We start from the raw sequence: 12,999 nt of genomic DNA, 5'->3' as shown, positions 1-12,999 counted from the left end.
AAAGTGGTGAAGTATGGTCAAATAACCCTCCCTGCCCTGTGTGGCATGGGTGGTGGGGGCCTAATCCAGCAGTGGATTGACAAATCGCTCCGTACGTGTAAAGATGTACCCTTTTGATCACTGTCGCACGACCATCTGTACTCCCATCAATAATTTCGCCGTTGTATGTATTCGGCATCGGTACAGCTGTGCTCACCACGACTCACACGGCAGCTGGTGGGTTAAGCCCCAATGACACAGGAGACGTGAGCTAAGCACGGCTTAACTCGTCAAAACGCGCAACGGTTCAATTTCAGTTTAATTCGTGATTATTTTTTTACCCCCCGTATTATATTAACATATCGAGGCATGTGTTTAGTTTTAACCGATTTCAACGCGTTATTAAACGTTGACAAGGGAATGGTGCAGAAGGTGGAATCGTTCGCACCCTGGACTTCATCAAATAGGTTGTCGGTTCAATATCTACAGAATGGCAACATAACAACAATGGGTTAAATTTCGATTTAAAGCTTTCGTGACTGCAGGGATTCATCTTCTTGGTTCTTTCGGTAAAGTCACGTAGAAGGGAAATAATAAAATAATAAAATTAAAACATCATAATATAATATAGTAAAATAATATAAGATAATAAAATATTATATAATTTTATATTTTATTATGTTTTAATTTATTATTTTATTATTTCCCTTCTACGTGACTTTACCGAAAGAACCAATAATAATGGGTTAGATTGTGAACGCCCTCACCTCTCTCTATGTCCTTCATACCCGGCGGTATAAATAGAGCCGTCCCTCGGGCGACTGCCCCGGGCCCCACGCTTTGGGGGGGGGGGGGGGCGTCCAGCGGTTCGACGACATCACGGCGGTATCGGATGTAATACTTCCAGTTTAGTTCGAAGGCGTCGGGGATACCCATACAGCGTGACTTGCCCCGGGCCCCACACCCCCCGATGTCATACCGTGTCAACCCACGCGGTTTCATCCCGTATTCTTGCACAGGCAAATTGAGTTTTCAGGTCCACACGGCGTACAGCCGTTTCAACGCGGGCAAAAAAAAATGTGGTTGTCTACTTGTTTGTGTTTGTCCCTTGTGATGGGACTTTGTAGGATGAACAGTGGGATGTATAAGGGCACGGGGTGAACAACAAGGTCTAAATTGGTCTGTAATTAGGTAGGGCACTGATAAGGGGTTGACAGGTTATGGTATTTGAAGGCATCAGGGTACCTATACAATGTGAGTTGCCCCGCGCTCCGCACACACACCCCCACACCCCCCTTTGTACGGCCCTGGGTATATCGGCAGGTCACGTGTGGTGGGGTAAAGTGTGGGTAGGTATCCTGACCCCTTGACAAAACGTTTGGCCATCGTGGAAGAGTAGGCCAAAATGCTGTTAGTGGAGGCCATGCCACCGGCAAATGGCGTGAGCAAACGATTGTTAGGGCCTCGCCCTTCTCTAGCGCCTATCACATTATCACTGTGCGATCAACAGCCACCGACACACGACAAAGCTGCAGTATTTCATTACACGATGAGCACCCGCTGTACCGCCACTCTTGAGTCAGAGAACAATCCTGGATGATGACACCACGGATCTTGCCTCTAAGTCATCACAACATTCACACGTTGGGGCGCATCTCGAGGATTTCCTTCGTCACTTTTAGGAAGTCACTGGGAGCAATGCACTTTGAAATCATCTCGATTGAAAACTGATTTCTTTAGAAATCAGTTTTTTTGTTTAGTTTAGTTTGTTGTCCTTCACCCAGACCTCCAATTAGCACGATTGGCTATGTGCGGTGTGAAAGAAATTCAATGTGCATAGACTCACACAAGGACTCATAGACCCACAAAGAGACCCATAGTGTGTTGTCCTTCCCCCCCACACACCTCTGATTATAACCGTGATAATTATCACGGTTGGCTACGTACAGTGTGAAAGAAGTTCAACATCCGTGCATACATTCGAAACCAGGACCTCAGAGTAATTATGGTTCAGTACTCTGACGCAGTCAGCCACAGCCAACCCCTTCACACTGAACTTCCGATTGATTATGTTCAGCGCATTAACCAATATTTGATCGGGCATAGGTTGAATGTGGGTCAATTTGTTGTTTGAGGGTGTGAGCGGCCTGTTGTTTGGAGGAAGTGCGATAATTGATTTATCTCTTGCGCAGGCCAATTTTGGGGTCATTCAGAACGGTGAGCACTGAACACAGCACCCACAGCTTTGCGTTGCCTGCTCTAGAAACACCGCATGGTCTTCTCCGTATCATAAGATGATGCTCCAGAGAGCAAGAACACCCAAAGTTCTAGGTTATTTTAAAAAAACAAAATTAGGGAGCAAAAGACATCCCCTAAATTCGGGAAACAGGGGTGTAAAATACAGTATAGGGTTAAACTACATTATGAGACCTCCTTTGCCAATAACAAGATATAGTAATAGTTTTTACCTAAAGGGATCATGTTTGCAATAACCACAACACAAGCAGTCAAAATGCAAACAAAAAGAAACAACTCTGATAATGATAATGATATGCACTGTCCTTGAAGTTGATTGGTCCACACCGAGACAGCTTTTTATTTAGTTGTACGCCTTTTGGCGTCATCTGGTCCAACACCAATGGAGACTAGGCTCTAAGAAAAGCCGTCTCGGGTGTGGACCAATCAATTTCAAGGACCGCGCATGTCATTATCAGAGTTGTCTCTTTTTGTTTGCATTTTGACCGCAAGTGTTGTGGTTATTGCAAACATGATCCCTTGTACAAAGGTGTCAGTTTTGGTGCTAGATAAAAGGGTAAAACCTATTACTATAGGGTTAAACTACTTAACTAAAAATTTTTTTTACCAGGTAAGGCCCACTGAGCTGTACAGCTCTTTATCAGAAGTGATCTGGCCGCAAATGAAACCTCACCGAAGTGACTCATCATCGTGTGGAAATTGATTGCAGCCAAATACTCCAAACGCACGTTTCTAAATGTGGAGGGAAAAACTGGACGACACGGAGAAAAAATCCACGCGACTCTGGGGAGAACATGCAGACTCCAATTATACAGGCGTCGGGGTTGGGATCGAACCCATGACCTGCTGTATGCCAGGAAAAGTAGATAACATCTCACCACCGTGGCACCCTACAAATATAAAGTGGAAGATAGGACAATTATGTGCCCTATAATCTGGATAATAGGGTAATTTGTGGCAGTGGATGTGTGGTGGTAATAAGGGCCACATATCGCATCATTAGACGCATCCATTCACTTAACTTAAAATGCTCAATGTGAAATTACCAAATAGAGCTTTGACTGTCTCATGACACGATACACAATAAGTGCACCTAGTCTGGTACAATTGTGGTGGTGATGTCACCGCCACTTAGTGATGACTGTTTTTACGTGTGCGTCTGAGGATGGATGATCGGTTTTAGGTGCATTAAACTAAACTGCGAGCACATATGATATCCGTAGTACCATTTCCAATATTCCAAATATACCGCAACGCTCACTAGTGAGTGGCAGCATCCATACTCCACGTATGCCAGGCTAGGTGCACTTTGAGGCTAGATGTGGCCCACAGCTCTCGCATTAGTTTATGGGCACACCAATATGGTTACTTTTGGAGCTTCGATAAAGATTGCCCGTTTAGCCTTTCGCAGACTTTCGTGACTGCAGGGATTCATCTTCTTGGTTCTTTCGGCAAATTCACGTAGAAGGGAAGTAATAAAATAATAAAAATAAAACACAATAAAATAATTCTCACGACGATTCGGCCACAACGCAAGCAGCCGTCCTCAGGTGAAAACCAAGCTCGTGTGCTGTTTCATTCAGACTCTGTCGCCTCGACGGACCTGGTTTTCACCTGAGGACGGCTGCTTGCGTTGTGGCCGAAACGTCGTGAGAATTATTTTATTGTGTTTTATTTTAATTATTTTATTACTTCCCTTCTACGTGACTTTACCGAAAGAACCAAGAAGATTTTGCAGACTGTTTAGGGAAGGTGCTGTTATTGAGCACCGCTCAAGGGCAGCATTGCCCACGGCCGTGTTGATGTGGCCAGTACGATGCCCAGACACCTTTGTCTCCCCAGTGCTGATGTTTACTCACTACTCACTTCATGGCTTTATGTTGGTGATTTCGAAAAGTGTATTGGTTTAGCCATGTTTGTTTGTTGTAGTACAGAGTTAGACTGATGGCCTTAATCTAAGTTGTCTTGTGGTTGTTGTTGGTTGTTTGACTTGCATCCCACTGGGATTTTTGCACACAGCGTTGGTGTACGGTGATTTTTTTCTGCAATATTTTGCTGTCTTTTCTTGGATTTTCTGTTTGCACTTAGTCACATATTCACTTTAAGATGTTTTTTGTTCATGTTTTAGTTTTATGTTTGTTGCGGTTGCACCCGATTCAAGAGCCGAATGGCTCACAGGGCTATACCTAATAAATAAACTTGAATCATTTAAGGCTGCTTCGATCTAGGAGAGGCCCAGAATTTTCTCCGATATTACTCGTCGCTGATGTTCGCCATGGGCTTGAATCAAACTTTGGCTGCTGGGGTTGCAGCGCGGTGCGTCAACACCCATTGTACGAAGCAGCGCTGTCACATCCCTCCCCATGCAACCCGGACGCTCGCACGCAACAGCGTGGGGTGCACTGCTAAGAACACCAGCCACCTCGGGGGCATTATTGCCATATGTTCCAGCACTCAGCAAACAGTAAGGAAACGGTGACTTTCATTGAGAGGCACTCTGTGGATTTACACTCTCGTGCAATCGCCAGGATGAACAGCTGGTGTCTTAAGCCATCTCACGAATACAAATCCCTGCTGACACATTTTTTTTTACACAGCATCACGTTCACTTTGCAAGCAGAGATGGTTTCTCCTGTGATTTAATTGCTCGATTACCATACCGACTACTCGATTAATTCGATAACACACAAATTGGGGGAGAAATAAATAAGCCACGCCTCTCTTCCCCGACGTGATGACGAGTAGGGCCACGTGACATCATCGGTATCGTCATCCTCGTTTCTCTGGGCGTGGCTTGTGGGGGTTTCCCACCTTCAAGAAGCATGGACGTTGCCATCTTTAAAGAGGCCCGAGTAGTCGACCACAACACAAGTAGCTGCCGACACCTTTTAGCTGATCAATCAGCTGAATTGACTATTCGTCCCAACTCTAGATTCGAAGGAAGAGTCCCACAGCAACGAGGCTTGATGCTCTAAGGACAACACGAGTTTAAAGTGTCTCGCTGCTCAAGCGGGCAAAGGGGCGGTTGCTCATCTCCACTGGTGGCCCTAGGCGGAAGAGCCGACAATTCCACGTTCTTATGGTGAGGTCCAACGAGAGGTCGCAAACGGGTTTTGATTCCTTACCCGTACCCGGCCGTACCCGTACCCTACCCGTACCCGGCCGGGTACGGGTAGGGTACGGGTATCGGGTACCTGATTGCGACCTCTGGGATGAAGCCATTTTGCAGGCGCGGGTGGGTTGATTCTAGGAACTTGAATTGTGAGAAGAGACAAGACGTTGGGGAATGAGTGACAAACACTTACTCACCAGTGACACACGGTCTACCCGTACCCGTACCCGGCCGCACCAGGGTCGCAAACGGGCACCCGTACCCGTACCCGGCCGGGTACGCGTAGCCGGGTATCGGGTAGGGTACGGGTATCGGGTACCCGGTTGCGACCTCTGGGTCCAACCTCACCGTGTGGAATATCTCCACTGTTGTCTTTCCAAAAAAAAAACGATACTAAATTTTATTCACCGCACGGAGATGGTAGGCTGGGTCGAGCCTTCGGCCGGAATTTGAACTTGTGACCTCCTCCATAATGGAGGTTTTTGGGTTAGATCACGTAAATATAAAAGTGTCGTTAAACCCGCCACCACCCGAGAACAGCCAATTAGTAAGGTTTGTCACGTAAACAAAACGTACCAATTCGTTACTAGTACAGCACACCGGTGTGTTGAAAAGTAAACCCACAACATGAACATTTCAAGTACCGTGACGTTTCGCCAGTAATTACAACCAGCCTCATCAGGTGAAAGCCAGAGTTGTGGAGAATTCCTCCTGTTTCGGTCTTAAATCGAGGGGGATAATGCGATGTCGTCACTTGTGGGCCAACCAGGTGCGAAGACCAGAAGCTTGGTGGGGTTCATGTATGCATATCAATTACAATGGATATCCATCACCGGTTGGGTTGTCGATAGGATAATGCACATACAAGGTGAACGTCCTTCTGTGTGCGGATCAATCCCTCCTATTTTTTTTCACGATCAGAGGAAACAAGAATATGCTCGGTGTAGTCGGCACTTTGCTTCGTTCATCATTTCGGTTTTTTTTTATTATTTGCTTTATGTACCCCCCCCCCCTTTTTAAATGAAAAGATTTCACAAAAGATTTCACGCTCTGCTCTCCTTACCCCTTTCCTCTCTCTCTACCCCCTCTCTCTACCCCCCCTCTCTCCCTACTCCATGTCTATGTCCCCCCTATGTTTTCTATGTAATATTTGTAATATTATAATTTTGTTTTATTTGTTACGACAAGTGCTGCATCTGCCTCAGCTCAGTGCCACTCAGCTGGCTTGTGGTGTGTGGGGAGCTACTGTGAATCCTATTATCTGTGCCTATCCAAAAAGAAAAAATAACTCCTATATCCACGCGCCTACCGGAAGATAAAAAAAACCAATTAATCGGAAATATATCCACGCCACTTCCAAAGTGACTGCTGTTCTTATCCGTGAACAGATGTGGACAATGGGAAGAGCTTGATCCCCTGTCCTCCCCCTGGGTCTCAAGTGTGTTTGGACCACGTGGCTTTAAAACAGAGGTTGTTAGCCTGGAGTGCACGCACGCCCTGGGAGTGCGAGATGACCTTTCTGGGGGTGCGAGGCATGGCCGGATTTTTATTTTTAGAAGGTAAATCATCGAAACACAAATATAGCATCAAACTCTACGTATTTATTAACATTACACATTTTTTTTACGATTGGGAACCAATGGGGTTGGCAGCAAATGTTGAGAACTCTTGGTTTAAACCCGAGAAGAACAATCGAGACAGATTTTAGTCGAGACACAGACAACGCAGACTAGCGTGTCGCGTCTCATCACACTGTACCATTCATCCTTCACCGCACAAGGCTCCCCCTTCACCGCACGAAGGCAAGTGGAAGGAAATAAAATAAAATACAAATGCACAGAGTCTCTTGTGTCGCGATAACCACCGAACGGCCTTTGGCCGCAGCATCTGCCCATAACGTGTCCCTCAATAAGTCTGTCTCTGCTATGAGGTCGTGGCTATTTCCTAAAAAAAAAAAGTCGGTAATTATTATTCTTAGGTTTTTTCGGTAAAGTCACGTGGGTAAAAAAATTAAATTTAAATTAATAAAAGTAAAATAAAAAATAATATATATAAATAAAAGAAAAAAGAAAAATCACGACGTTTCGGAGGCAACACAAGCTTCCGTCTTCAGGTGGAACCGTCACAGCACGACAGCTGTATCAAGTAAAATTATTATTTGTTTTACCTCATTGACAGATGTGTCGACTTGTTGCAATTCACTCACTCGTTAACACCAGATGTGTGCGGAATTTGAAGGGCAAATGCCCCTTTAGCGTTACGGTAATCCCAACACAATGCCCCCCCCCCAACCCCTGCATGACGCTGTATTAGTGGGTGATGTCAACAGTACAAAGCGTACGAGCAGACAACTACAAATATCTGCTGGCAAAAAGAAATAGGAAGGAGCATTTGGAAATGGTCACGTATTTCGCATTTGTCTACTGCTGTTTGTTTATGTCATGTGCTGGCGGTGCTGCAATTAATGATGAAAGCGTTCGGCTCACAATCAGTTGGGCCTGAGTTCAAATCCCCTTCGGGGATTCCCTTGGGCCCATCCTCCCCTATTTGGTCAATACAAGTATTACGTCCCACTGGACCTCGTCACGGGAATGTGGAATTTCAACTTCTGGCACATGTTCTTGGTTCTTTCGGTAAAGAAAGAACCAAGAAGATGAATCCCTGCAGTCACGAAAGCTTTAAATCGAAATTCTGGCACATCATTGACAGAGATGAGAACTGCCTCATGCTCATTTGAGCAGCGATTTTTGGACTTTTTATTGCTGAAGATTACAGGTACCCAGAAAAAAAAACAAGAGCGATTCTGCTATGATGTGTTCATGGTTCGCACTCAGCACTTGGCAATCCAGAGGCCACCGATTCGATCTTCTGGCCCTGCAGATGAAACACCGGGGCCAGATTCCAAGAACACAGGATGAGATGTTACTATTCTTTGTGCAAGCACTTCCAAGAGTTCATGAACAGTGAGCCTGGTGAAATTTGGGGAGCGCATCGTCAGTAGTAAACCTTTGGTTCCTAGGGTGTTTCGGCCTTTCATACTATACACCCTCCCCAAAGGCGGCCAGCGACAGGGTGATCAATCCTACGCTTGCGTCCCATTCCCTAAATCCTTCCCGGTCCTGTCAAGCCAGCAGTATAAAGGGCACCAACCGCAATAACTCAGTCGGGTAGGTCACGTGTAGTGGGATGAAGCGTGGGTACAAATCCACCGTTTCCAAGACAAGTGGCCAGCGTGGAAGAGTAGGCCAACATCCATACGAGAGGCGCTCCCGAGAGCTTCCTCCTGTGAAGGCGCTACTGCCAGCACTGACGCGGGCAAGCAGCTGCAGAGCTACACATGATCCCTTTTTAAAACGGGAAGATGTCACGTTATTTCTGAAAACCTCTCCAAGCAGAGTGACACAAATGTTGTGCCTGCCCATCGTACCGCCCAAGAGAGACACGACGCAAGACACGTGGCTAAAACAAAAACCAAGAAACCTTGGAACCAGGGTCACAATTGGGTAAAATGAAAAAAAAACACGCAGACTTGGTTGGACAGTGTCACTTGAGAGAGCTTTCAACGAGTGGAGAACGAACGTGACGGCACCACGACAGTGGAGAAAGAGAGAGAGAGCGAGTGTATGGAGGAGCGAATGAGGCTGGGGTAATGAAGTCAGGGCGCGCATGTGGAAGTGAGATGAATGTAAACCACAACAAGCACAGCGCCAATGGCAACAACAACAAAAGACCCCCGTATAGCCTGTACCAGACTGTAGGGGCAAGTGCTGTTAGCGAGCACCTGTGAAGGCCGACACGGCACACGAGGGGGTGGGTGGCCAACAACAACGCCCGGCCGCCTTTGTCTCCCTAGTGGCGATGTTTACACATCGTACCAGGTACTCAGAAGGCTGTGTCGACCTAGAGGAGGCCCAGGACCGATTCAGATAATCGTCACTGTGTGTGGTGGCCGTGAGCGGGAATCGAACCAGGGTGGCCAGGTTCGTAGGGCAGCATAGCGCTAACCACTACACCACCGCTCCCCACAATGGCAACATCACACACAGACAGAATTTCATGCAGCAGTCGCATCAAGGTTATGATCACCATTATCATCATAGTGGGTTGTGATTATGATGAAGATGGTGACCCGTGGTTGTTGCGGTGGTGATGATGATGGTCACACGTTCATGTGGGCACTAATTATGGATGTGCAATGAGTGTCAGCTTGATCTTAACGATGATGTCACTTTAAAGTCCACGCCATTAAATGGTGCAAGTGATGTGTCATACGCATCACATACACAGCGTTTACAATGGAATACAGCTGACATTATGATGACGATGACACGGTCAATCTAATGATACCATAATTATTATTTAAGATCAATAATTATAATTATTTAAGGTACATCATTATTATGATGAATTCAAGTCGATGATGACGATTACACTTTCAAGTTTGGCGTGCTAATTATAACAATGATTACGGAAATGCAATATAGCTGACATTATTATGACGATGACAGTCAAAGTCATGTTATTAACGTGATGATGATGGTGATGACAAATCCAAGTCGATGATGATGATGACACTTTTCCAGTTGTGGTGTGCCAATGCTGACAATGACAACGGCACTATCAAGTCAATGATGTTCTAAAGCTTTCGTGACTGCAGGGATTCATATTCTTGGTTCTTTCGGTAAAGTCACGTAGAAGGGAAATAATAAAATAATATAAATATAAAACAATAACACGTCGTGAGCATCGTTATTGTTTTATATTCACATTATTTTCTTATTTCCATTCTACGTGACTTTACCGAAAGAACCAAGAATATGTAAGTCAATGATGATGATTCTGTATACAAATACACACGGAGCTACACATCAAACGACTCGGCCAACAGGACAGCTGAGCCCAAATCTCCCCACTCAAGTCCTGTGCAGGGCGCCGGGGCCAGACAAGGAGAGAGACAGAGAGAGAGAAAAGATTGCCAAGGGCACAGAAAGTAACGCGGTAAAGACTCACCCACGGCGCGCGCGACGAGCTGCAGCCTGTGCACCAGCACTTGCAGTGCCGTGATCTCCATCCCTGACGATGTCCAGCAGCGAGTGACCTTGAGGATGATGCCGGTTAGCTTCGGGAAGGCAGGCAGGACGGCACGCACACACACGCTCCAGCCCCACGCGTGCTTGCCTTGGGACACCCACGGATGGTTACGACCGTTGCTGCCTCCACTGCTGCTGCTGCTGTTCCTGCTGCTGCTGTTCCTGCTGCTGCTCCTGCTGCTGTTCCTGCTGCTCCTGCTGCTGCTCCTACTGCTGCTGCTGCTCCTACTGCTGCTGTTCCTGCTGCTGCTTACTGCTGCTGCTGTTCCTGCTGCTGCTGTTCCCGCTACTACTGCTGCTGCTGACTGCTGCAGTTCCTGCTACTGATGCTGCTCCTGCTACTGCTGCTCCTGCTGCTGCTGTTCCTGCTACTTCTGCTTCTGCTGCTGCTGTTCCTGCTGCTCCTACTGCTGTTCCTGCTGCTGTTCCTGCTGCTGCTTCTCCTGCTGCTGCTGTTCCTGCTGCTGCTTACTGCGGCTCGCTAAAGGCACTAAGTTGCCAGGCATTGGACCATACGTAGTGGGCAAAGCGCGCACGCACACGTGTGTTTGTGCACACGTGTGTGTGTGCACACGTGTGTATGTGTGTCTGTGTACACGTGTGTCCACACGTGTGTGCGTGCATACGTGTGTGTGCGTGTGTGCGTGTGTGCACACGTGTGTATGTACACACGTGTGTACACGTGTGTGTGTGTACACGTGTGTGTGCGTGTGTGCACACGTGTGTGTGTACACGTGTGTGTGTGCGCGCGCGCGGCACGAGAGACCTGGCGCCGCGTTGCGTGCATGCGCGTTGTGCCAAGGGCGTGCAGTTGTGGTCGGGAGGGCTCTGTCGGTAGGGAAGGGAATGGAGGGGAGGGATGAGGGAGGGATGATAGTGAGGGAGGGGTGAACAGGACACAGTGATTGTATTCCCATTTCACGCCGCTTCGACGGCGTGCGAGAAATGTTGGCGTCGGCGAACACCCGAAGCTGAGAACGAACTGGTCGCTCCCGTGTGTGTGTCTCTAACAGCACTTGTCCCAACAGTCTGTTAAGGCTATACGGCGGATCTTTGTCTTTGTATCTCCTCTGGCTCTCTCTCTACTTGTGGGGAGCGGTGGTGCAGTGGTTAGCGCGCCGTGCTACGGACCGGTTGACCCTCGTTCGATTTCCGCTCACGGCCAACGTCAGTGACGATTATTTGAGTCGTTCCTATGATCACTGTTTCATTGCTTTTATGGCTTTATTTTGGTGATTTTCGAAAAGTTTTTTGGTTTGGCCATGTTTGTGTGTTGTAGTACAGAGTTAGACTGATGGCCTTAATCTAAGTTGTCTTGTGGTTGTTGTTGTTTGACTTGCATCCCACTGGGATGGTTGCACACAGCGTTGGTGTACGGTGCTTTTTCTGCAATATTTTGCTGTCTTTTCTTGGATTTTCTGTTTGCACAGAGTCACTTTAAGATGTTGTCTTGTTCATATTTTTGTTTGTTGCGGTTGCACCCGATTCAAGAGCCGAACGGCTCACAGGGCTATACCTAATAAATGCACTTGAACTTGTTCCTGGGCCTCCCCTAGGTCGATTCCGCCTCAAATGAGTGCCTGGTGCGGTGTGTACACACATCGACTCCGGTGGGAGGTCACACGTGGCCCAAGCGTTGTGCTACCCACTCACCCATTCTTGTGTCACAGTGGCGACGTCTACACGAGGCAATACGGGGGATCTTTATTCTCCTCCTGGAAGGGGATGCCGATTCGCAACTCTCTACCAACTCGTACCGAGATTCAAATCTCCAAAACACGCTCCCAGTAACCAAACCCCCCCTAACATCTGCCGCCTCGAGATTGCTTGTAGCCACATCTCATTATCGTTGACATGCACGTGTGTCTTACATGTCCGTCTGTGTGTGTGTTGTCTTATAACGTTTACCCGTCTGCAAGTCAACATGTCTGTCTGTGTATGTGTAATGGGGAGCGGTAGTGTAGCGGTTAGCGCGCTGCGCTATGAACCTGACGACCCGGGTTCGATTCCCGCTCACAGCTAACACCAGTGACGATTATCTGAACCGGTCCTGGGCCTCCCTTAGGTCGACTCAGCCTTAAATGAGTACCTGGTGCGGTGTAGTAAACATCGCCACTGGGGAGACAAAGGCGGTCGGGCGTGGTGCTGGCCACCCACCCCCTCGTGTGCCGTGCTGGCCTTCATAGGTGCTCACTAACAGCACTTGCCCCTACAGTCTGTTAAGGCTACACGGGGCATCTTTGTCTTTGTTGTCTTATAACGTTTACCCGTCTGCAAGTCGACATGTCTGCCTGATCTCAAGTGGTCTCGTTCTTCGTTGCTGTGTGTGTCTGCCTATTCGAGATTTGAAGCTTTCGTGACTGCAAGGATTCATACTCTTAGTTTTTTCGATAAAGTCGCGGAGGTAAAATTTTTTTATTAAAATGAATTTAATAAAAAAATAATATTTTATTTTTATTTATTTTTATTTAAATTTTTACCTACGTGACTTTACCGAAAAAACTAAGAGTATGTCTGCCTATTCCTATGAGCGTGTCTGGCTGTGTTCTCTGTGTGTTCTAT

The 12,999-nt window shown here is 47.1% G+C and overlaps 1 protein-coding gene across 6 annotated transcripts in view; it reads right to left on the bottom strand.

Moving 5' to 3' along the window:
* LOC133357615 (guanine nucleotide exchange factor DBS-like) overlaps positions 1 to 10,593 on the bottom strand; it is a 198,514-nt gene extending 187,921 nt beyond the window's left edge. For 5 of the 6 annotated variants that reach the window (XM_061575648.1, XM_061575649.1, XM_061575650.1 and 2 more), the window contains exon 1: positions 10,358 to 10,572. In XM_061575648.1, coding sequence (XP_061431632.1) covers positions 10,358 to 10,418 — 61 coding nt within the window. In that variant the 5' untranslated portion in view covers positions 10,419 to 10,572. Of the gene's footprint in view, positions 1 to 10,357 lie in introns of all 6 variants that reach the window. The other variant, XM_061575651.1, reaches the window with a different exon arrangement.
* Positions 10,594 to 12,999: the final 2,406 nt, after the last annotated feature.

This window comes from Lethenteron reissneri, chromosome 58 (assembly GCF_015708825.2).
Source record: "Lethenteron reissneri isolate LAM-NWPU_2019-01 chromosome 58, ASM1570882v1, whole genome shotgun sequence".
Lineage (NCBI taxonomy): Eukaryota > Metazoa > Chordata > Hyperoartia > Petromyzontiformes > Petromyzontidae > Lethenteron > Lethenteron reissneri.
The sequence above is the reverse complement of the archived record's forward strand: the minus strand, read 5'-3'. Positions and strand labels throughout refer to the sequence as shown.